The 26,617-nt window shown below is 43.9% G+C and overlaps 1 protein-coding gene across 1 annotated transcript in view; it reads right to left on the bottom strand.

Moving 5' to 3' along the window:
• The window catches only part of RP1 (RP1 axonemal microtubule associated), a 406,368-nt gene that overhangs the window by 218,183 nt on the left and 161,568 nt on the right, over positions 1-26,617 (bottom strand). The window contains exons 28-29 of the mRNA XM_075828106.1: positions 11,159-11,214; positions 6,537-6,566 (exon numbers count right to left, since the gene is read on the bottom strand). Coding sequence (XP_075684221.1) covers positions 6,537-6,566; positions 11,159-11,214 — 86 coding nt within the window. The remainder of the gene's footprint in view (positions 1-6,536; positions 6,567-11,158; positions 11,215-26,617) is intronic.

Here is a 26,617-nt window from a genome sequence, read left to right on the forward strand (position 1 = left end):
ATGCAGGCCTCCCTGTAGACAGTGCTATACAGGCTCCCCTGTAGACAGTGCTAAACAGGCCCCCCTGTAGACAGTGCTATAGGTGCTATACAGGCCCCCCTGTAGACAGTGCTATACGGCCCCCTGTAGACCGCTATACAGCCTTCCTGTAGACAGTGCTATATAGGCCTCCCTGCAGACAGTGCTATACAGGCCCCCTGTAGACAGTGCTATACAGGCCCCCCTGCAGACAGTGCTATACAGCCCCCCTGTAGACAGTGCTATACAGGCCCCTCTGCAGACAGTGCTATACAGGCCTCCCTGTAGACAGTGCTATACAGGCCCCTCTGCAGACAGTGCTATACAGGCCTCCCTGTAGACAGTGCTATACAGGCTCCCCTGTAGACAGTGCTAAACAGGCCCCCCTGTAGACAGTGCTATAGGTGCTATACAGGCCCCCCTGTAGACAGTGCTATACGGCCCCCTGTAGACCGCTATACAGCCTTCCTGTAGACAGTGCTACACAGGCCCCCCTGCAGACAGTGCTATACAGCCCCCCTGTAGACAGTGCTATACAGGCCCCTCTGCAGACAGTGCTATACAGGCCTCCCTGTAGACAGTGCTATACAGGCCCCCCTGTAGACAGTGCTAAACAGGCCCCCCTGTAAACAGTGCTATAGGTGCTATACAGGCCCCCCTGTAGACAGTGCTATATGGCCCCCTGTAGACCGCTATACAGCCTTCCTGTAGACAGTGCTATACAGCCCCACTTTAGACAGTGCTATACAGGCCCCCTGCAGACAGCGCTATACAGGCCCCCTGCAGACAATGCTATACAGCCCCCCCTGCAGACAGTGCTATACAGGCCCCCCTGTAGACAGTGCTATACAGCCGCCCCTGTAGACAGTGCTATACAGCCCCCTGTAGACAGTGCTATACAGCCCCCCTGTAGACAATGCTATACAGCCTCACTGTAAACAGTGCTTTATAGCCCCCCTGTAAACAGTGCTATATAGCCTACCCTGTAGACAGCGCTATACAGCCACGCTGTAGACTGTGCTATAAAGTCCCGTGTAGACAGTGTTCACCTATTGAACCACTGCTGTCAAAAATTCATTGGCGTTATCCCCTCTCCTAAACTCCTCCTCCGGCCATGAATAACGGTCTGCAAACATTTTGTGCTTTTTATGGTAATAATCTGTCAGTCATGTTCGTTCCTCTTCTTATGCCCGCCTTCCGTCGAAAACTGGCCCGCCCTGAAAGTCGAAATCTCGTCTGAGATAGCATGCATGTGACCATCATGTATGTTCCGACACCCTTCCTTGCTTCATCCAGACCTCAAATCCAGTTACTGTGCACAGTAACGTCAGCGGTCGCGGACCTCCGCCCCTCGTTACATCCTGACGGCCGCAACCGCAGACTCCTCTCTTCATGTCAACGTCTCCCTCCTTGGAGACGCCAGCACATGGGGCAGCTCGGTCCTAAAGGCTGGGATCGAGCACATTTGCGCACATGCGAATAATTGCTAATTATCCCCAGTTCACCCAAGACTATAAAAAGGGCCCTGCAATTTCTCTCCTTGCCTGAGCGTTTTTGTGTATTCCCATGTTAGTCTTATCAAATGGTCCCTTAGTGTTATCCTGTTCCCAGTGTTCCTGTATCCTGCTTCCTGTATTCTGTATCCCGTGCTGTGTTTGTTCCTGTGTCTTATCCAGTGTTGGAGTCTTGTTGTGTCATCTGCCACGCCTGATATACTGTATATACCACGTCTGGTGTTATCTGCCACGCCTGCTGTATATACCACGTCTGGTATCATCCGCCACGTCTGGCGTTATCTGCCCCATCAAGTTCCATCTGTGCCAAAGCCGCTGCTACTGTCTGGACTCTTACAGGTACTCTTGTACTAAGGACTTTGCATAGACTTTATAGGCTGTTGTTTGGCCAGCTGCTACTCTGCTATGGTGGTGTGGCCTAGTAGGTCCATATAACCACAGATCGTTACACCCACGTACTGCTATGGTGTCCCGTTGTGTGCACGTACCAGAACAGGACATCGATCCTCAAGTGCGGGATTTCCTGTTCCGGCGGGTAGGCGAGGAGCTGTCAATCAAGTAAGAAGGCGGGGTTAACTCGGAAAGGCTTGAGGAATGAAAATATGACTCTTTCCGAATGAAGATATGACTCTTTTATGCTCATTTGCATACGGCACAGGAACACTAAAAAACTAAATACTAAAGGTACAGAGCTGACTTAGAAGATAATTATAGGTTACATAAAAATGATTTTTTTACCCACTTCCAGCAGGTATTGCTGGTTTAATAGGTGAAATGCTGCTGACAGGCTCCCTTGAAAAATGGTACATGGTCGATGGGTCCCTCTTACAGATTTTATATCAGGGCGCAGGAACTTCAATTAATGCCTCTAACTGTTACCAGTCAAAAAAGTATCAAAATTAGACATTTACCATTTCTTGAAATAAAATGCATTTATTGCATTAATGTAATTCATTATTATCTTAATTTGTTTAAAAAAATACTACATAACTTTACAATAACAGATATTTATATTCAACTACATACAAACCAGGACAGTGACCCAGAATAAAATCTAAAAGAAGCAAACAGCTACAACATGCCTGTAGTAAAAAGGAAAATAGCAAATGCCTAATTAAATTAATTACGTTGGATTAACTAATTAAGTGATGATGTTAATTTACAAGTTGTGGTAGCAATAAGCATTTAAAGCATATGTAAGATTATTCAATCCTTTCAGCTAAGTAATGAAAACATTACTGCCATTACATATAATCACATGAGCAAAGAATTACATTGAAAGGGAGGGATGCCAGCCATACTGTAAAATAGGAGACTGCCTGCTAGAGGTCACCTTAAGGTTCTTAAAATATCTTTATATAGCAACTACCGGCAAAATGCTGTTTTTTAATCACGCACTTTAGAACAGGATCCCCAAGGCAACTGAGGACAGATTTCAGGTGGAGCGTAAACTTGGATGGAAAAATAAATTACATCTTTATTTTCTAGTTCAGATATACCCTCCAAACAAAAATCAGCATATCAAATAATCACATTAGTATAATCTGAACTAATAACATAAAAATCTCAACATATACACGTTGACCTGCACTGATGGATCAAAAGCAAACATAACAATGTATGCTCCCGCTCCCCTAGAAAAACATTTATTTATTGCAAGGGTAAACTTTGCCTCGTCTATTAGATGTCTATTAAACGTCAATAAATTCATAAACAAAAAGTAATTCACATACTATGCAAATTCAAACAGTAGTGCTAATATATCAGGTCCTGGCCGCAGAATTGGTTGCATAAAAAGATAATGTACCTTTCTATGTATCAAGGATTAAACAATGAATTCTACCCTTTTAAAAACATGATTAAATGAAAGGTAGTGGGGTGTATTGCCTTACCGGCACTTTGTTTCACGGGTAACTGCTCCACTTCGGGCCACCGTTGGATCACGTGATCCCCACTCTGACTCCCTGAGTCTTACAAAATCTGCTGTAGGGACTGGTAGTCAGTCTCTCCATGCAGAAAGTCTATGGGAGCCCCGATGTAAGTCTCATAGACTTCCAGTCCCTATAGCAGACGCTGTATTTGGGTGGTTAGAGCACAGCCCAAAATGGAAAGGTTAACAGTAAAATAAAGTGCCGGTAAGCAATACACAAACCTTTCACTCAATCACATTTTCAAACAAATGGGGTTAAAAAAAAATTCACCAGAGTGCTTCTTTAATATTAGACTAATTCCCACCTTTCCTACAAAATTGTAATGAGACATTAAAAACATTAGAATAATTAAAATTCAAAAGTAAGAGTTATTATTAAAGTGTACCTCCAATTATATAGAACATTTTTATGCAAAATAATCATTTTTCTATATAACTTGTTATGCTGATTCTGCTTCTTTATAGCAGGATGGCAGGCCGAGGTCCATAATAAGGGCTGCTCATTACTTTGCAGTAAGAGACAGAGCATCCTGCTCTGTCTCCTGCGCTCCTGTCTCCGTAATGGAATATAGTGTGATTCTACAATGCTGTCTCCCGTACTGCAGTCAGAAGCCTAGGAGATAGAAGGACACTGTCCCCTACTGCAAAGTTATGGAAAGACCGCAAAACGGACCGCGGTCTGTCTGTGATAAATGTTAGATCAATGGATGTCCAACCTTTGGGAACTTCACTGATTGCTATGAAGGGTGTCTACTGTCTACTCTCCCTCCTTACCTGAAGGGACACAGTGGGAGGGAGTTGTATGGAGAGATGGTCATGCATGTTAATGGTTGAAATACCTCTCATAATACATTTTCTTGAAGGAAATTATAGTAAATTATAAGCTGATTGATTGTTCATTGATTATAACTTAATCAATATAAGAGATGCTCTTTATAATCAGCAATTACAGTTGGTAAAATAAGTCGATGTACAGATGCCCTCTGGGCCTTATTTTTACTGTTTTGTCCAATCAAAGGTAAGGCAAATACTTGGAAGCTGTATTGACTACTATTTCTTAGATTATATATCAAATAATGTATCTCCTGATGAAAATGATCAGGTACTAGAAGTCACAGGAAGGTTCATGAAAACATAATATACAGGTATGGGCAAAATGCTTTTCTACAGGCTATTAATCTGTTCCAGCATTTGAATGTACCTGAGTGATTATATGGACACAGCACTTATGCATGCACAAGTAATGTAAATTAAATACAAATTCATATATATCTCAATATGAGGCCTAAAAAAATATAACTTGACCCACAAAAAATAAAAATATATAACTCCACTTCAATGGAAAAAAAAAACAGGATTGCCATAATGCAAAGAGACAAAAATTAAAGAAACTTGTTGTGGTCCAACAACCGTCTTTTATGCTTATCTACTTCATATAAAAGTAAGATCATAAGGTGTCTTACTGCTGGGAACCCCACCCATCCTCAGGACTAAGGTACCCAGTGGAAAAGTAGCTGTGGTACAGTACAGTTCGGGGGTCATGGTTTGTCAGTATGGGCTGTGTTCACCTTTACAAAAAAAAAAATAATATTAAATAATATTGTCCCAATGCATCTAAAATGAAAAATTAAGCAACTTTGCAAATACTCATGTTTCCAGTTCTTATGAAGATGTATGTGTCTCGATGGTAAAAAGCAACAAACAAACCCTGCAATCATACTCACCTCCTTCTATCCCCCACTTATTTCGTAACCAGATCAGAACGCCATTAACCTATACTCACCGCTCCTCTGTCTCCAGGGGGCCCGCCCTGGATCTCTTTAAGCTGCCAAATCAGACCCGTTCTGTGCCATTGCGCAAATAAAGTGTGCTGTATTGCATATAACATCCTGATGCATCAGGACCTTGTATGCAGTGAAGTACAGACTGTTTGATGTGGCAGCTTAAAGAGGCTCTGTCACCAGATTTTGCAGCCCCTATCTGCTATTGCAGCAGATAGGCGCTGCAATGTAGATTACAGTAACGTTTTTATTTTTAAAAAACTAGCATTTTTGGCCAAGTTATGACCATTTTTGTAGTTATGCAAATGAGGCTTGCAAAAGTCCAAGTGGGTGTGTTTAAAAGTAAAAGTCCAAGTGGGCGTGTATTATGTGCGTACATCGGGGCGTGTTTAATACTTTTACTAGCTGGGCGCTCTGATGAGAAGTATCATCCACTTCTCTTCACAACGCCCAGCTTCTGGCAGTGCAGACACAGCGTGTTCTCGGGAGATCACACTGTGTCGTCACTCACAGGTCCTGCATCGTGTCAGACGAGCGAGGACACCGGCACCAGAGGCTACAGTTGATTCTGCAGCAGCATCGGCGTTAGCAGGTAAGTCGATGTAGCGTTACTGTAATCTACATTGCAGCGCCTATCTGCTGCAATAGCAGATAGGGGTTGCAAAATCTGGTGACAGAACCTCTTTAAGGGGATCAGAGCAGGCCCCCTTCTCGCAGTCACACCCTCTGCACTTGTGATCGTTACTCCTACTGAAAGGGGTCTTCTTTTACTGTCCCCATTGGGGCTCACAATCTAAATTCCCTATTGGTATGTTTTCAGGGTGTGGGAGGAAACCCAGGGAGAACATACAAACTCAATGCAGATGTTGTTCTTGGTTGGATTTGAACCCCATGACCCGAGCACTGCAAGGCAATAGTGCTAACCACTGAGCCACTGTGCTGCCCATAGCATAGCTTTGCATAGGAGCTGTAGACACAAAATAGTCTAGTCTAGTCTAGTCTAGACTGTTTTCATTTACTTTATTATTATTTTTTTTGGAGATTCATTGAGACAATAAAAAAGAAATTGCTTGAGTTAATTGCTTGCCAATATATAACCACTACTGTAGCCATTAGGTAGAGGATAAGGCTTCACACCTAAATGCTGTATTTTCAATCATATGCCTGTATCTTAGTTGAGTGCCCAGTCACTTTATACTTCTGCTCAGCGTTGATGTGCTTGTTTTATTGTTTAATTTGCATATGCTAATTAACCCTGTATTATTTTCTCATCTGGGGTGCTGTGTTTCCTACCTTCAATGTCTTCTTCCGGATTTTCCCTTTCTGCAAAAAAAATGGATGAAGTTAATTATCAGTCATTTCTCCAAATGAATAATAAGATGATAATGAGCAGAGAATTCACAGCACTTTACATTATCATTAGAGAGCTGAATCATCAAGCCGCTTTCTCTTTGGAGCTTTCAATGAAACCTCAATTTGTACCCTTGTAGTTTAGCGACGACTATGTCACACTAATCAGCGGATTTCTATTTTTCTCACATTGAATTTCACATTTGTGTCACGTTGGTTCCACTAATGTGTTCAACGGCTCGTACTCAGTCTATCCAAGAACGCATGTGGAAGTGTCCAGAAAATGACTGCACTAGCTTCCGTTAACACACAAATGGCGAATGTTTGTGGGAATTGTCAAAATATCTATTGACTAAAATCAGATTACTTATCAGTAAGCTATAGGGAATGCAGAGGAAGCTGTAATGCCCCTCTAATGCCCCTCTGCAACATTAAAAGACATCAGTAATATAAATGACACATGGAATTTACGCCTCTGATTCAGATCAGTATGAAAGAAAGTATCCAGCACACCAATTTGAAAAAAGGTAATCTTTTATTTTGTTTTTAATGCAAGTGGCAGAGTGCAACGTTTCGGGCAATATAACCTTCTTCAGGTGCTGAGCCATGCTGGGAATACTGCATAGACAAGCGCTTGTTATAGTAATAGAGGCTGGCCGCTTTGTCATGGCCGGATACTTTCTTTCATACTCATCATTTGGGTTGGGCCCCTATCCGTGCAAAACCACTTCCACCCAGTATCTGGTGCTATCTGAACCCACATACAATCTGATTCAGATCAGACCTGGAGTACAATGTAGAGGAGTTTTGATAAAGGGGGACACGTTGCATGCTTTCATAGATGGACCTCATTTCACTGGCCTCAGCAATGATACAAAAGTCAGCGCTTACCTGGCTGTTAGAGCGGCCTGTAAATCACAGGGATTAAAAACTGCAGCTCCATTACATATAGGCCACTCTTCCAATAAGCAACAGGGAAATTATTGCTCTTTGACTTAAGATTGTAGCTCTTGGGTCGAGCACAGCTTCAAAGGGGCTGCACCTTCTTACATTATCACTTCCTTTCTATTCACCATTGTATCATAGTCAGACCCCTTAACCTGCTCCTTGTCCTGGTGGTAGACTGACGGAATAAGGCCGGGTTCACATGTAGTGTAAATACTGTGGATTTTCCGCAACAGATTTTATTGCAGAAAATCCGCAGTATAATAATACAGTATAAATAGAGTGAACAAATCTCATCCACACGTTGCGTAAATAAGTGGTCAGGAGAATGAATACACATCACGTCCTGGCTGGAGGTAATATATATTCATTGTCGTGACACATGAGTAGCGTTATAGTGTGTTTATGTGACTGCACATAGCGATATAGCTATATCACTATCTGCAGTGTAAATGAATGGAGAGAAGTGTATGACGCTGATTGGTCACTGATTGGTCAGCGTCATACACTCCTCTGTACAAAGCCCACTTGGTCATATAGTAAAACACGCCCAGTTGTCCATTGGGAAAACTCATTAGCATAAAGCTAATATAGGTCATAACTCCGTCATAAATGATCGTTTTTCTAAATAAAAAACACTGCTGTAATCTACATTACAGCGCTGATCACATGTACAATATAGGCCACTTATAATGTGGTGACAGAGCCTCTTTAAAGTCTTTGTAAACCTTTGAATGGAATTTTTTATTTTTAATAAAAAGGTCAGTCAGTGTGATTGGTGCAACTTTATAAATAGTTTTTATTAAAATTATTTTTACTTTTTGAGATACAGCTGCTCTGTATTCTCTATACACCTACATGTTTTCACCTAATGGACCATTTTAGTAGAATATATTTTAGGCACCATGTCAGGTATGAAGAGATCTTGTGGTGCCAAAACAGTGGAAACCACCCAAAAGTGATCCCATTTGGGAAAGTACACCCCTGAAGGAATCTATCGAGGGGTATAGTGAGCATTTCAGCCCCATCGTTTTTTTGCTGAATTTAGTGGAATTATGCTGTGAAATTAAAAATACATTTTCTTCTGATAAAACGTGGAAATTTTACATTTTTACAAGGACTAAAGGAGAAAAAAACACAAAAATTTGAAAAGCAATTTCACCCGATTACGGCAATACCCCATACGGGGTCATAAACTGCTGTTTTAACACACGGCAGGGCTCAGAAATGCAGGACCACTGCAGATTTTGCTGGCTTGGTTTTTGGGCGCCAGGTTGCGTTTGCAAAACCCTAAGGTACCAGAGTACAGTGGTAGCCCCCAAGAAGTGACCCCATTTTAGAAAATACCCCCCTCAGGGCATTTATCATTTGCCTGGAAATATGACAGGTCTCAGAAGTGAAGAGCAACATGCACATTTGAGGTCTATTTTGGTGATTTTCACACCATTGGCCCACAATTGCAGGGCTCTGAGGTCAAATAGTAAAACAAACCTCCAAGTAATGACCCTTATTTTGGAAACTACACCCCTTAAGACATTTTAAGGGGTATAGTGAGCATTTTGACCCCACAGGTGTTTTTCATGACAAATTAATGCGCAGGAGATGGTGCAAAGTGAATATTGCAATTTTCCACTGATATGCCATTTTAGTGCACAATAGGTTGTGCCCAGTTTGTGACACCGAAGACAAATACCTCATAAACTATTAAGCGGGTTCTCCCGTGTATGGCGATGCCATATATGTGAATGTAAACTGCTGTTTAGGCACACTGTAGGGTTCAGAAGGGAGGGAGCGCCATTGGGCTTTCGGCGTGCAGATTTTGCTGTTTGGGGGTATTGCTGGTATTTCAGTTTATAATGTAGGGGCATATATAAACTGTGAGGGGTACATCAGGGTATAATAAGAGGGTATAATAATAGGGTAAAAAAATAATAATTCATATATTTGTGGTTGGTGTCGCACTGATAAATGGCGCTCAATCTTATCCGCTTTTGGAACACTCTGCACATTTTGCATCGCCATATTCTGAAAGCCAGAAATTTTTAATTTTTTCTCCACCGGAGCCATGTGAGGGCTTATTTGTTGCGGGACAATCTGTAGTTTTCATTGATATCATTTTGGGGTACATGCGATTTTTTGATCACTTTTTATAAAAAATTTTGGCAAGCAAGGTGACCAAAAACCAGCAATTCTGACAAAGTTTTTTATTCTTTTTTTTTTTACAGCGTTCACCGTGGGCTATAAATTACCATTTTACTTTATTCTGTGGGTCGATACGATTACGGCTATACCAAATGTATATAGTTTTTTTACGTTTTGCAGTGTTTGGGCAATAAAATCACTTTTTTTTCATTTTATTTATTTTTTGTGTCACCATATTCTGAGAGCCATAACTTTTTGATTGTTTTTCTGTCAAAAAAGCTGTTTAAGGGCTTGTTTTTTGCGGGACTGATTGTAGTTTCTATTGGTACCATTTTGGGGTACATGCAACTTTTGATCACTTTTTATTCCATGTTTTGGGAGGGGTGGTGATAAAAAAATAGAGATTCTGGCATTGTTTTTTTTTTGCGGTGTTCACCGTGCGGGAAAAATCACATTACAATTTTATAGTATGGGTCGTTACCGACGTGGTGATACCAAATTTGTGTACCTTTTTTAACGTGTTAATTTTTTTCCTATAATAAAAGACTTATTATATGAAATAATGGGGTGTTTGTTTTTATTAACTTGAAACTTTTATTTTTACACTTTTATTCAACTTTTTTTTTACCTCTGATCTTTACGCTAATGCATTGCACTACCCACGTAGTGCAAGGCATTAGAGCTGTCAGTCATTCACTGACAGCAAGCCTATTAGGTCCCTTCTCTGGGCGGGGCCTAATAGGCTATCGTACGTGGCAGACCAGGAAGCCATTGTTAGGCCTCCGGTTGCCATAGTAACGATGAGCAGCCTGACTATCACATCGTGTCGATGTCGCTTGCTACAAACCACTAAGATGCCGCCATCGCTTTTGATGGCGGCATCTAAGGGGTTGATGGCAGGGATCTTAGCTAGCTCTGTTCCCTGCTGTTACAGCACAGTGTCAGCTGTAACATACAGCTGACACCGGTGACTGATATCGCAGGCTCAGCTTCTGAGCCATCATTCTTTTGCGACCCGAAACCTTTTAGGCCCCGCCTCCAGGCTGGACCAGCAGGCTTCCGTACTTGGCAGACAGGAGGCCATTGTTAGGCCTCCGGTCTGCCAGAACATACATCGGAACCCAGCGATTTGTATTGCAGGGTTCCTATCTGCTAGGAAACACCATAGATGCAGCGCTCGCTTTTGAGCGCTGCATCTAAGGGGTTAATGTGCTGGATCGGAGGCTAGCTCCGATCCTGGCCATGCATTAGGGTGTCAGGTATAATATACACCTGACACCCTTCTGAGCCCACATCAGCAACACAGCGTATCAGTACGTTGTGTTGTGTTAAGTCCTTAACGACAACGACATACTATTACGTTGGATGTCATTAAAGGGTTAACTATCACTATGCAAGAGATTTGGAGGTCCAACCGCTATAAAGATATATCAAATATTTTTTGTACAACCAGTTAATATAATAATAATTTCACTTACCGGTGACAAACAGTTCTCTTTCTGTTCTCCCATCTTCCTGTTTCTCATCAAGCCATCTAATGAGTAGTTAAAAAAATAAATGACTGAGACGCTATACAAATGTTATTAAAATGTATAAAGATGATATGAGGCATTGCTTAAAATCTTAAAATATTGCAGGCTGAAAGTGAAAAAGTAATCTTATCTCTTACCAGAAGGCAATAAGCACTATTGATTTTAATGAAAGTCTTGTAGAAAACATTAATAACTTGTTATATTTCACCCAATATGCAGATTAACCATGTCCTTACTTAGCGCTTATGCAATCTTAACAGAGCCAGTAGCTCTCAACATAAATAACACCGCTATTTCAGAGTCTTGTGCCGAAACACATTTTTATTTTCAGTTCCACCCACTCAGAAGGTAAGCAGCCTGGTAAATGCTTTTCGGCCCTTGTGTTAGCAGTAAAGTGCAGTTCTTCAACTTTAATTACAGCTCCCTATACTTTACACTTTCTTTTATTTCCTCAGCACCGATGTCTTTTATGGATTATGAAAAATCCCATAGCACATCACAGAAAAAATACGGCTGCTATTTTAAAATGACCCCCCCATTCACTGCATCAATAATAAAATGGTTATTAGTGAATGAACTAATATATTGGGATAGCCTTTGCTTGTTTTGGACTTAAAGGGTTTTTCCACTTTCTGAAAACTGATTACCTATCCACCGGATATGATCGGTACGTGTATACAAACGGACCCTACACTGATTCGGCACTCCGGTCAAAGAATAGCGGCTGAGCTGCAGTATTGCATCTCTGCTCCTATTCAAGTGAATAGGAGCAGGGCTGCAGTTCCACCAAACAGCCACAATGGTCGGAGCCATCTGTTTCCGGCTTCAACTACTGCATCCCGTTCCAAACATCCGCTGCGCGGAGGCAGCTGGAGTTGCGGATCGGTACGGGGTCCGGATGTCGGACACGCACCGATCATATACTGATGACCTATCCGGTGGATAGGTCATCAGTTTTCAGAAAATGAACAACCCCTTTAAGTTTTCTTCTCTTTATATGTAACTGTTCTCATGTTGTATGTCACACCTCACCTTCACAGCTTTTAATTTATAATTTATCTGCCCGAGCCGCCTGTACTAGTCATGCCACCCCCAGTGTATTTTACAATTGATCAGAGCTTGGCCTGCACATGGTAACATGTATTACTGTTTATTGCTTTTGTTTTCTATGGTTTGTTTATCTCAGATTTCTTAACTTGATTCCTTCGCTTCCTCGGCCACTTAACCCTCACCGGTCATAATCTAACTTTCTGCTAAACCTGGGCTTCCCATCCAATTCACCTTTTGCAACCTAAGCTGCAGCTCCTATTTAGGGACCTCACAACTTTTCTGTATACTTTAGCACCTAGACAACCTAACCAAAAACCTTGCACCAAAGAAATGGCATGTAGTGGGGTCCCCTATAGCAATAGAACCTAAAAACGAACCAAATGGGACATATCCCTAAAGAAAATATTGTACTCAATATAAAAAGCACAAAAGATATCTTTATTAAATATAATGACAAAATAACACAATAATAGAAAAAGAGAAATAATACAGCATATACGGAGACATATACAGCAGGGTCAGATAGAAAAGACCATGACCAACAGAATCAACCATATACTAATGATCACTCACACGCTCAAATAATATCCAATAATAACACAAGCCCAGGGGTGTGTAATATAAATCCCACATGTAGCAATAGCAATGCAAAGGTGGCCTGTATAATATCAAAGCCTATACAAATAGGGAAGGGCAGAATAACATGTGGCAGCATACATATAATGATAATACGTCAAAGCCAACACAAAAAAGGTGCAGCTAAATGGATATGCATAAAATAATGCGTTCAAGGACAGCACAGTATAACTAAATAGATATACGTATACTGCTAGGTAGAAGTCAGCACAAGAAAAGAGTGTAGCTATTGACGTATATCAAGAGATAGTGTAGCTCAGATAGCCATAGAAAAATGCAGCTGCCATAGTTGAACAGTATAGCCCAAAAGTCAGTACAAGTTTAGCAAAAGCACATACACATACCCTGAGACATGTTGAGAGAGCGTGGAGGATCAGAAGATCTGGGTGAACAAACGCCTCGACGCGCGTTTCGCCCGATAGACCGGCTTCGTCAGGAGGCTACTTTAGCACCTAACTATATCGCCCATGCTTCCAGTAGTATCACACAATGTGAAAGACCTTATTCACCCCACAAGCGATCCAAGGTGTTTTTCTATTAATGCAGTATTCATGCAGACATTGAATGTCTCCAAGAGACACATTTCTTAGTATCCTTCTCACTCGGTTACATTGACCTCTCCTATAGTCAAACTTTCTGGCCAATAATCTGGATAAAACTAGAGGGGTTGTGATCTATTTAAAAAATTCGGTCTCCTTTGTGCCAACTATGACAAATAAGAATCCAGAGGACTGGTATATTATCGTCTCCGGAACCATTCAGAATGACCCTGTCACTATAGAAGAGGCTGGACGGCAGCACGGAGGGCTTAACGGGAAGCCTCCATGACTGCCATAGGAGGGACAGCCAATAGGGGAAGAGAGGGTTAGTTGAGGCAGGGAGAGGGAGGAGATGGAGTGGGGAGGAGCCGGGGGTGTTTCTGTTCTTCCCGCTGTTTTCGGCATTGAGCCGGAAGCAGCGGGAGGAGCAGCAAGTAAAATAATCAGCTCCCCTGCTCCGGCTTACCTGATCACGGATCTTTCAGGCGGGCCCGTCTTCGCGCCGAGCCCGGCGCTCTGTGTCAGCGGCCCGCAGGGATGCGCTCCCCTCCCCCGCCCCTGTCTCAGACGCTGGTCACAGGGCGGTGGGGGGAGAGGTGAGGATCACTGCCCCTGGTCCGACAAAGCAGGGGGTGTCAGGGGAGCGGCGGTAGCTCAGGCTAGGTCACCCCGCCGCTCCCGGAGGTCCCGCCACCTGATCGGGGGAGTCCGGATGTGGCCCCCGCGGGCCCGCGTCGCAATGGGAGCCCTTAGGGACGCTGCAGGCCAGGCTGCTGGGACGGGCGCCTCCTCCCAGGGCCTGCGTCCTGGCAGGAATCCCCAGCCGCGACGGAGCTCGGCGGTTAACAGGGAGTCGCAGGCCGGGCTCCCTGTCATACTTCCGCAATCAGAGGCAGTTTTTCGGCATGCAGTCCACGGCCGCCCCGCATGGTGATGTTCCGGCCAGGGGGCAGGCTTCCTCAAGAGCATCGGTGAGGACGTCAAGATTGGCGACGACGACGCGGCAACAGGTTCGGTCGGGACTCTGGGTCCCTGAGGTCGGGGCGGCAGGTGTCGGCTCATCTGCCAGCGTGCCTGGATGCCTGTGCGGAGATGTCGGTGCGAGTACCAATCAGCAGCAAGAGATGATCTGGAAGATGGGGGAGCTGGATGAGTCGCAACGCGGTCAGAATTTTCCGGCTGGCGGGAACACAGCGCCTGGGCAGCCTGGTGAGTGTATAACTCTTACTCTACCGTATTCAGCAATTTTCATGTCGGGTGTTGGGGGTGGGGGCAGCGAGCACGGAAGTATCGGCGGGCGGTGGCGCGATGCATAACAGTTTTAGTGGGTTGTTTGCGCGAGTTGGTCGGGCGATTGGATAGGGCAGCGGCGCCTGTAGTTCCAGCGGGGTCCCCGGGGGGAGGTCCGTGACCGGATTTGGAGGACAATGTACGTGGTAATTTTCTTTTCTGCCGCTTGCTAAAGTCATTTTGGAATGGCAAGCGGGATGAGAGTAAGAAGGGGGAAGAGGAACGTCGGCGGTATAGGCTTATCCCGCAGACGTTCGTCAATTGGTCCCAAGTTTTGCTATTTGGCAAGCGTGATCGGAGGAAAGGTGCCAAAAAATTGCTCGGCGTTGTTTTATTATTGGTATGCCATCGGGTTGGCCTATCGGGCGTACGGGGGGAAAGTAGATTGTTCAGGGGCATTGTACGGTGTACGTCGCTACCAAAAAACATGGCAGTCTCCACTTCTCGGTGTTGTCTTTTGGTCCTAGAGGTTGACTGGCCTCTATCCTCTTTTGTTAGGCTTGGTTGCGGTCCGGTCGGCGATCAGGGGATCAAAAAGGATATTGCGCGGTGGTTACGAGTTGCGGCCCGGTTAAGTAGTCCTTTCCCGGGAGCGTGGGCAAGGTGGTCAGTCTAGTCAGTCCAGACAGGGCTTTGGGTCAAAGTTGGGGTTCTGATGCAATTTCACGATGGCCGATGTAAGTTTGGTGCCACGTGTAGATTTGAGCGTGTCTGGGCGGAGCGCAACGGGTCCTTGCAGTGGGCCGGAAAAGGCATGCGAAAGGTAGGCGGCCGGGCCCTCAGTCTTCTGCCGTTGGTTCAGGGGCGGCGCCGGTGAGGGTGAAAAGGATTGCCCGGCATCTAAGTGAGTGTCCGGATAAGGGTGCAGCTAGGATAAGTTACGAAGGGTTTTGTGTGGTTTTTGTTATCCCTCCTCCTCCACACGGGGTTCCGGTTACCCGTTACAACCTTGAATCGGCTTATTTGCACTCGGCGATCGGCTCGGGTAAACTTTGGAAGGAAGTGTCGTTGGGTCGCGGTCCGGGCCGGTTGCCGATAGAGAATCTAGTGGTATTCCCCTTTGGGTTTTGGGCAAAAGCGGGGCCTCATAAATTCCGGCTGATTCAGCATTTGCTTTCCCAGGGGATAGTACGTGAATGAGGGGATAGATAACGACTTATGCTCGGTTGTTCAGTGTTCCGGTTGCTGCCTGTACATCAAGAAAGCCAACGGTTGTTGGGTTGGCTTCCGGAACGGGGGTTTTATGTCGATAGGTGGCTTCCAATGGGATGCTCTCGGTCCGGCGCATGCTTTGAAGAAGTTAGTAGTTTCGTGGAATGGGTGACGAAGGGCGTAGCTGGGGTGTATTTATTAATACATTAGCTTGATGAGTTTGTGCGTCGGCTCTAGCGGTTCCCCTGTTTGCGGTAACGCATTGTATTCATCGCAGGAGGTTGCGACGGATTTTGGAATCCCTCTGGCGCCTGGTACAACCGGGGGCCCGGTTTCTACTATTTGTTTTAAGGGATCGAAATGCATTCAGTCGCAATTTAGGGCAGGCTTCCTGAAGGAAAGAAATTACTGCCATTGCGGCAGGAGGTGAGGCGGGCTTGACGATTGAAGATCATTTTGCGCGATCTCCAGTAGCTGCTGGGGAAGTTGAGATTGCCTGTCAGATTATGCCAAGGGGTAGAATTTTAGTAGGCGATTGGCGGCAGCAACGGCGGGTATCCTGGCATCCCGCTATTTGTTGGGAGGATTGGTTTGGATCACAAGGCTGATCTGCAGGTCGGGGATGCGTTCCTAGGACAATATAACGATAGATCGCTGTGGATGTCACCGGTAAATGATATGGGCGAGTTGGAGCCGTGGACTGATGCGGCGGGGCCGGTGGCTTTGGCGCATAGGCAGGAGGTCAATGGAGTGCGGGGAACTGGCCGGATAGCTGGGTGACCAGGGTCTTACGCGGAATATGGCCCGTCTTGAGCTCTCCCCAGGGTGGTCGTGGTGACCATTTGGGGGGGGGGGGGGACAGGCCCAGGGATAAAAGGTTCGGTCCCACTGCAATGATATGGGGGTGGGTTAGCAATTAACAACTTATCAGCTTCGTCTCCACCTGTGGTTTCAGTTTTGTGTCATCTAGTTTTGGGGGCTTGTCTTAAACACGCGGGTTGTTGCGCTGCAGGTACCAGGAGTTTCCAATTGTATTGCTGATGCTCTTTCTCGCTCGCAGGGGGATCGATTTCGCTAATTGGCACCGGCAGTGGAGCTGTTCGGTTTGGTTTGCCCGGAGCATGTCTGGGATTGAGTTTTTGATACGGGGGAACGGTTGATGGGGCGGTCGCTGGCTAGGGTGACTTGTAGCATTTGTTCGGCTTGCTGGCAGCAGCGGGAGGAGCGGGCAAGAGTTGGGGTAACATCAGTACGGAAAAGGACCGGTTGGTAGCATGGTTGTACTGGGGGATGTTGGGGAGGTGGTGGGGGGGGGTCGCATCGGGGGTATGCGTCCCCCAAAAAAGGTACATGGTTTGAAGACTTCATAGGGGTTATCCCTTTGAAGTGGTCTTCTGGTGGTTGTAGCCATCTGCGGAGGTGAGCGGTGCCTCCGAGCTGGTTCACAGCTGGAGGTAAGGTGTTGGTGGTGGTTGCAGATGGCTAACTCGAGGTAAAGCGTATCTAAAAAGTTTTTCCCTGGCAAAAGGGAGTAGTTTGTTGCTGGTGGGGCGTTTTGATTTAAATCACGGGGTTTCCAGGATGTTTCCAGGAGGTGTCCAAGATGTGACCCAGATGTGGGTCTGTGGGGGGATAGACTAGAGTTGTTTGCGGCGGTCCAAGACTGATCAAGGGGGTCGGTAGGGTTCTGCCCTTCCGGGGTCGGCGATGTGTCCGGTTGCTTTTATGGTTGGTTTCAGCCATGCGGTGGGGTGCCGGAGGCGCAATTACTCCGTCATGAGAATGGCTCGATTTTGTCCGAGTATCAAGTTGGTGCTAGATGTTAAAAATGCTTACGTGCGCCCTCATTTGTTGGGTGTGGGTAATGGTGTTTTCTTTTCAGATCATCGCCCTTGTTTAGGGGGGGGGCTTTTGGGATAATCTTTGGGCACTGAGGGATGTCTGGGGGTGCGCCCGCTTCGGGAGTTGGTGCGGGAAATTAAGTGCAATTTATTGTGTTATGGGCATCTTATCCTCACCTAGTGATTGTGTGGTCGGACATAGTTCCAGGGAAGATTTGGCGTTTAGCAAGATCAGCCGAGAAGGTGAACAAGGCCCGCAGTTAGGTAAACCGGGCGGTGTCACGTTTTGTTGCCAAGAACGGGGGCATTTGTGTTTGTCACATGGACCTGGAGTCAGGAGTCGGGAATTATTGGAGGGGTGAGGGGGTACATTTGACCGAGGTTGGAATTGATCCTGGCTTTAGCAGACGGAATTGAGAGGGCGGTGGTGGTTGGAGGGACTCACAAGCTTAAGGTGGTCAAGGCCTGTTTCGCTGTGGCGGGGGGAGTCCTTGAGGTTGGTCAGTACAAAATGGTGGGGTGGTCGCATCGGGGGTATGCGTCCCCCAAAATGGTAGATCATTTGAAGACTTCATAGGGTGTTATCCCTTTGAAGTGGTCTTCTGGTGGAAGGTATATCACTTGAAGGCTTCATCGGGTGTTATCCCTTTGAAGTGGTCTTCTGGTGGAAGGTATATCTTTTGAAGACTTCATCGGGTGTTATCCCTTTGAAGTGGTCTTCTGGTGGTTGGAGCCATCTGCAGAGGTGAGCGGTGCCTCCGAGCTGGTTTACGGCTGGAGGTAAAGAGTTGGTGGTGGTTTGCAGATGGCTAACGTAAAGGAAATCCGGTGTTAAAAGGGCTTCAAGGACTTCCCCTGCTCTGTTAAGTGTTAATAATGTTGATTGTTATTTATGATTATGACCCATGTTGGGTCATGGAATTATAGGAGGAATTCTCTGGTCGAATTCCTAAGGGAGTTATCCGAATGTTTCGGATTAAATTGCATTAAAAATAATGACAGTTAATAAACGGCTGCTGTGGCCATTTCACATCCAACCTCGGTTGTCACGTGTCTTTATGGGAAGGGAAAGGGGAATAAAAGGTTAACAGGATCAATCAGCACAGGACTCTACTTAGGCCAGTCAAGAAGAGGCTGGACGGCAGCACGGAGGGCTTAACGGGAAGCCTTCATGACTGCCATAGGAGGGACAGCCAATAGGGGAAGAGAGGGTTAGTTGAGGCAGGGAGAGGGAGGAGATGGAGTGGGGAGGAGCCGGGGGTGTTTCTGTTCTTCCCGCTGTTTTCGGCATTGAGCCGGAAGCAGCGGGAGGAGCAGCAAGTAAAATAATCAGCTCCCGCCCTCCCGCCCTGAATTAGGTGGTAATTTTGGGGATCTGGATTGGTTGGTGGGTTTGTCTATTTTATCGTGCTTTTGAGGTATGCTTATGTAACTTGTGTTTTATTTTATTTCTTTTGAGCAGGTCCGGGTGTCATGGCAGCTGGCGGGGGGAGTCCTTGAGGTTGGTCAGTACAAAATGGTGGGGGGGTCGCATCGGGGGTATGCGTCCCCCAAAACGGTAGATCATTTGAAGACTTCATAGGGTGTTATCCCTTTGAAGTGGTCTTCTGGTGGAAGGTATATCACTTGAAGGCTTCATCGGGTGTTATCCCTTTGAAGTGGTCTTCTGGTGGAAGATATATCTTTTGAAGACTTCATCGGGTGTTATCCCTTTGAAGTGGTCTTCTGGTGGTTGGAGCCATCTGCAGAGGTGAGCGGTGCCTCCGAGCTGGTTTACGGCTGGAGGTAAAGAGTTGGTGGTGGTTTGCAGATGGCTAACGTAAAGGAAATCCGGTGTTAAAAGGGCTTCAAGGACTTCCCCTGCTCTGTTAAGTGTTAATAATGTTGATTGTTATTTATGATTATGACCCATGTTGGGTCATGGAATTATAGGAGGAATTCTCTGGTCGAATTCCTAAGGGAGTTATCCGAATGTTTCGGATTAAATTGCATTAAAAATAATGACGATTAATAAACGGCTGCTGTGGCCATTTCACATCCAACCTCGGTTGTCACGTGTCTTTATGGGAAGGGAAAGGGGAATAAAAGGTTAACAGGATCAATCAGCACAGGACTCTACTTAGGCCAGTCATGTTTCTTATTACGTTCCCAGTGCCAAGCACGCGGCTTTCCTATGACACCTCTTCACATTGTTAGCCACCAATACTCAGGGAGTGTCTTTTTTATGTGGTGACAAACTGCATTCTGGACCCTCAATAACTTAAACAAATGCTCATGAACGCTCTTCTTATTAAGGTTGTCGAAGGGATCCCAGGAGCTAAGCACAAGTTTATTAGATTTCTTTTTTTAGCTGCAAAACAAACCATTGCTAGTTCATGAAAACAGTCTACCCTCCGCTTCTCCGAAATGAGATTCCAGATGAATTAATATACAGGTAATGAGAGTCTCACTGCAATAGCTCAAGGTACCCTACGCACCTTTTGGAAAGTATTGGAGCCTCGAACAATTTATGCATTCCCAACAACTTAATATCTAAGAAATATACATGTGCCCAGGATCCAGTTCTCTTAGTTACATGGTACAAGTTTTCCAGTCCACCCGCCCATACCCCCCACATTTCCAGGTTTCTCACCAAATGTCTTTAAAGGGAACCGGTCACCAGAATTTTACCTATTGAATTCTACTCATCCCTCGCTGGCCGCTGCTGTCATGCCCGCCCACCACCGAATACTGACCCGTCCTGAATGCCAGAATCTCGTCTGAGATAGCGTGCATGCGCCCGTCATGTATGATCCGATACCCTCCCTGCTTTGTCCGGGCCTCAAATCTACTTACTACGCTTGCGCCGCTGTGGTGTCCCGTTGTGTGCATGCACCAGAACAGGTCATTGACGCGCAAATGCGGGATTTCATGTGTGCTAAGGGAGGCAGTAAGGAGGCCAGGTAAACTCGGAAAGGCTTGAGGAATGAAGATATGACTCTTTTCAAATGAAGATATGACTTTTCGAACGAAGATATGACTCTTTTATGTTTATTAGCATACGACGCGAAACACTAAAAATCAGAATACTGAAGGTACAGAGCCGACTTAGCAGATAATTATAGGTTAGATAAAAATTATTTTTCACCCAGTTCCACCAGGTATTGCTGGTTTAATAGGTGAAATACTGGTGACGGGTTCCCTTTAAAGGCTGCTGACCTACATTTTAGTTAACCCTTTTTGTTGAATTTCAAATTTTGTATGTTTACAAAAGGATGTCGCTCTTTCGTTTGTTGTATCACCAGACCTAATAAAGTGCTGTCACTTTATTGTTCTTCTCTAATGTTATTTAATTGTGAAATCTCCAAAAAATATTGTGAATGAGTCACTCTCCACTGCTCCGTCTGCAATAGGAGAGACAAGATATTAAGCCTGTCTCTTGGTTAAGACCCCCCCCCCCCCCCCCCCGCAGTCTGCCAGATAAAAATAGAAGAGGAGACAAAAATCAAGATCTGTGTTGTCTACAAGATTTCCACAGGACTGTTTTTGTTTTTTTTAATCAAAAACATCAAGTGACGGTTGTGGTACATATTAGGTTGCATGCTTGTAATCGGAAAATTTGATATTGGACAGACATCTTGTTTGTTTTGCCAAAATTCTGAAATTATGACATTCCCCTTTATTTATTCAAAGATATATAACTTGAATGACTATGTTACGGTGTTATTTTCCTTGCCATACCAAGGTGGACAAAAAACATAATGAGGAATTGTGAAAATCATTCAGCACTTCTTTCCTAGAAATAAGTGTCTACAAGTTGTACTACGTAATTTCAAGTTTTCATCCCCTATCAATCATGGTCCCCCCACTTGCTTGAGGCAAAAAATGATGACATTTTCTGTCCTAGAATTAAAGTATTCAGTTAGTGGTGAATAAATTCCTTCCGACAAGAAGTTTTACATTGAACGCCACTGACTTCATTAGGTTTACATCTCTTGTGATGCGTTTCACAAACTCTGACAGCAGATAAGCAACCGCCTTCAACTGACCATTTACCATCTAAACATAACCCACTGATTTCCACACTTCATATGGGGATGTTTGAATAGATACAATGAAACAGTGATTTTGCTACAATAACTTCTTTTTTTTCCCAAGCACTGATGAAAGCATTAATCTAAAACAGATAGACATCCAGAACGTTATTATATTAGGCACTAGAATAAAATTAAAATTCTTGTAGACTTATGACACTCTTGTAGGAAATTGGTACAAACGTCATAATAATTGGATTTGCTGCGTTGTCTCTAGTCACCTTTGAAAAAAATATTTCCTTTAATTTACATAAAGGTTGAGAGAGCATCTGAGTTCTCTAAGAAACTCTGTTAACCTTGTGCTGACAAGTATAATTTACTCTCTGTAAAAGACGTAATCTTTAAGTAACAAAGTTCTAAAGTCAGGAGGAAAAAGAAAATAGAGCAAAGTTAGATCATATAATTGAATTAGAATTGAAAGAATGAGGTGTAGGGACAGGGAAAGACTAGGACCTAAAGGGCAGAGATTGTCAAAAATGCATGCAGCCGCTTCAGTATATATCTGTGGTGGCCAGCTAACCACATTTTAGAAGCCAAAATAATGACTAGCTATCAATGTTGTAAAGCATTTGCAGGTCCAGACGTCGATCTACCCGGTTGCAACAGATTGGCTTCGGCTAAACCAAGATGTGGAGTCTAAGGAACTTCCTGATCTTCACCCTTTAACCCAAGTACAGGGATTTGGACTGTGCTTCGGGGAAAAACTCCGGGGTTGCCAGCTGGCAACAGATGACGATTAAAGAAGATGACACGAGAATGAAGGACAAAATCAGAAGGCAAAATAGTAGTCAGGCAGTCGAAGGTCAGGGCAGGCAAAATTCGTTCAAGATGGCAGATGGGCAACAGGTCAGGGCAGGGAGAAAACAAACTACAGGGTCAAATAACTAGCCGGGTAAATGAGAAAAATACTAATAGAAGGGGAACCTGATTAAACACTGCAAAGAGAAGCTTTTGCTTAGGCCTAGAGAAACTCCTTAGCCTAGAGAAACTCCTTAGTAGCCAGGGAAAGCTGGGTATAGGTTAGGCAGAAACCCTACTGGCGCAAGCCCGCCCTTTAAGAAGCTGAGAGAAAGTGCGTGAATACTCAGTAAGTGCACAAGAGGGTTCAGGAGCAGAGCGCCAGCAGTGAGCGATATGTAAGGCAGAGCAACCTAGAGGAGGAGTGGGACGTCAACTAGGTAGGAGTGGAGGGGGAGGAGGAACTAAGAGGTAAGCAGGACGCCAGGAAAGGTCATTTTAACACTGCAGGCGTAGACTTAGCAACCAAGGCTGACAATTGGGCAATATACATTATTGTCAACATACAGAAGCCTGCCAAAGCCAGAATACTGTGAAATCGTTAAGGTTTGTACTTTGGTATTTTTACTTTTTTAAGTTGATAACGCTAAATTGAATTTAATAATGAGGGGATTGCAACTGAACACTGATCAATCTGTCTAATCGTAGACATTATAGGAGCAGTCACCTATCATCTGTTCCCGTTCTCCTCCATCGGAGCCAGGTAGTAGTGAACACAAAGCAGTGAACCAAAATGGAGGAATGTGTTTATAATGGGGCACTGTGACTGTGGAGGACGCCAGAGTACATGATATTTAAAAAGGGGTTAAAAAAGTTACATAGTTAGTACGGTTGAAAAAAGACACATGTCCATCAAGTTCAACCAAGAAAATTGACTCAGTAAATTATAGACCTGAAGGTTTAACCTGCATTGGGGATAAAATGTTTGAAAGCTTATGAGGGATTGGTCCTGTTAACCTAATCCGATCGGCGTCTATGAGGAGAAGAGTTCTAGAATGGACCGGGGTGGGTCGGTGGATGTCATTTATCTTTTCAAAAATTTGATACTGTTCCACATAAAATCTTGGAAAGGGGAAAATTTGTGTAATTGAGAAAATACAGAAATCTGTGTAATGATCTATTTATACCTAGGACTATAACTATAACAATGGAGCATCCTCTATATCTAGAGGAAAGAAGGTTTCTACACAAACATAAAAGTACTTTCTTGTCCATAAGAGCAGTGTGACTATAGAATTATCTGCCAGAGGAAGTTGACATGATCAATTCATTGAAAGAGTTCAAGAGGGGCTTGGAAATTATGGGTGCTAGATTATGGGCGATTGGTAGTTGATCCCGAGATACCCGACTCCATATTTTTTTCACCTAAAAAGAGGACAATTGTCTTCTGCCTCATGAGAATTTTTCCTTCCTCTGGGTCAAAATTGCATGAAGATAAATTGAACTAGATGGGCGTATGTCTTTTTTTTTTCAATCTTGCTATGTTTCTATTTTACCTGTAGGGTAAACATAATTGTATTTGCAGTCCATGTTCCCTTTGTATATATTTTGACAAAAACAAGAACAGATGTTGGTATAGAATAGTAGGGAACCCTTTACTTATTTTGGGCAAAAAATATATGGAGGAAACATGGGACACAATTACAGCTGTGTAAGGGAGCCCTTTATGTGAGTGTGTGGTCTCTTCTCCTCATTGAACATGATGTGTGGCCCTCTAATAACATCAAGTGTCACATTTAAAGACTGTAATAATGTGACAGGTTGACCACCACTGCTGTAGATTGTAAGCTATTACATAGAAGGTAGACTCAAGCACTCCTTAGGTGAATATGCAGAAAATTGATTTTATTCGGATAAGGCAATATAAAGATATAGATAACATTTCGGCAACAATCTGGCCTTTGTCAAACTCTATTGCCGCTAGTCAATAGAAAAAAGTTTCCCTGAGGAATAGCGCTATGGAATGGGGTAACTAGTACCATGGGTATGCGTGACTACTACTTTTCTGCATATTGACCTAAGGAGTGCTTGAGTCTACCATCTAAATATTGACGGGGCGGGAACCCCACCCCACCCATAGCTCCCAGACAACCTGTAGAGTGCCACAGATTTTGATCTGCATGGTCAGCTATTACAGGCAGGATCCTTTCTCTTTTGTCTCATTGTTTATTGATTATGGAATACGTTGGCTCTATATAAATAAAGGTTATTATTATCATTATTATTATACTACGAGATTATAATTAGGGAGGAGAGAGGAATAAGCCAGGAAATTCTCGAAAGCTTTTAAACTTCTTGTCTACACTTACAAAAGGAAAAGCAGCTCTGTGAAATATTATACTAGCTAACCGAAGAGAAATATTCATGAGCACATGTAAGTCTTTTATTTTTTTGAAGGGGGGGTTGAATATCTTGAGTTTTAGGCATTTTTAACACAGTGCATATTTGCTGCGATGACAAGTATTGGACCCCCCAAAAAAGGAAGACATAAAAGTTTTTTTTCTATACTATTACTTATGTTCGGATCCATTCCACTTTAGGCTTAAAAAGGTCAATAATAATTTTTAAAAAAAAACACAAAACAAGCAAAGCGAAACACAGCAGAGCAAAGGTCGTAAAAAAAAGATCCTCCAAATAAATGAATTGCTGTTTTTTTTTCATTCCCTGGGTAAAAATGTAAAAAAAAAATCTGAAAATTATACCCTACAATGGTGCCATTGAAAACGACAACTCGCTGCGCAAAACTTAACCTTAATACAGCTACATAAATGTAAAAAGAGTGCATTTTGCAATAAAGTAAGACATTCTTGCATCCTCAGGGCCTCATGCACACGGCTGTGCCAGTAATCACATTTTCGTGCAGTGCTTCTATACAAAGTATGGGAGCACGGCCCGTAAATTTTGAAAAGTAGGACATGCTCCATAATTCCTGGCACTGTTCTACGGCACGGACACCCTTTCCGTAGCGATACGGAAAGGTGTCCGCGGCCAATAGAACCGGGCAGGTCCGTAATTGCAGACCATATTGCTGGGCGCAATTACAGAGTTTTTTTTACTGTCGTTTTTTTAAGGGGTTAAAAACATTGAAAAACATACACATATCCAGATTATCTCCATGATAAGGTAAAAAAGTCTAAGGGTTCACACATACCGGATATGCTGCAGAAAATGTCCGCAGCAAATCCAGAGAAAGAGAGGGGGAGAGAGAGAGAGAGAGAGAGGGGCAGAGAGGGGAGAGAGCGGGAGAGAGCGAGAGAGAGCGAGAGAGAGCGAGAGAGAGCGAGAGAGAGCGAGAGCTGCTGCTGCAGGTCATGACTGGAGGCCGAGAGACCTGCAGAGGACCAGGCAAGCGTTACCAAGGGAGCGACAGAATATTGAGAAGGTGAATATAATGTTGTTGTTTTTTTTCAATTGCTTTTTTATTTGACATTTGTCACCTTCATTTTGCTGCGGATCTGTGGTTATTCTGCAACAATTGGGTTTTATTGCAGATTTTGTATGTTGATTAAACTTGATGGGTAAAATCACTATAAATCTGCACCCAATCTGCACCAGAAATGTACATGCTGCAGATTTAAAGATCGGCACCGCCGGTCAGTGATGGCGCAGAAATTTTCGCAGTGTGTGTATGACATTTCCAGAAGGAAACTGCAGCTATTGCATCACGTGTAAACATTCCTTAAGGGGGACACACACAGCAATATATACTGTAAGTATATAGTAATAGCAACAATGGAATCCTTCTTATTCTCTGTAAGAGAAATGCAATGTGCTCAGCCCTGACCACAAAATGATGCTCAATGACAAGGCATAGCAGATGAATGGCAATGTCACATTTTATTAGGCGGCATCACAGCACTTTAGATCAATGGAGTGAAATTAGACTTATAAAACATAAAATAGTGGAGGATGTAATTGTGAATCCTTTAGAAAGAGGACATTCATATACTGCAGTACACTATATACAGAACACTGCTAATAAATAGCATCTCCTAATCTCCCAGTATTGATGACTTCTGCAAACGA

The sequence above is a fragment of the Rhinoderma darwinii genome, chromosome 5, assembly GCF_050947455.1.
Source record: "Rhinoderma darwinii isolate aRhiDar2 chromosome 5, aRhiDar2.hap1, whole genome shotgun sequence".
In the NCBI taxonomy this organism is placed as follows: domain Eukaryota; kingdom Metazoa; phylum Chordata; class Amphibia; order Anura; family Rhinodermatidae; genus Rhinoderma; species Rhinoderma darwinii.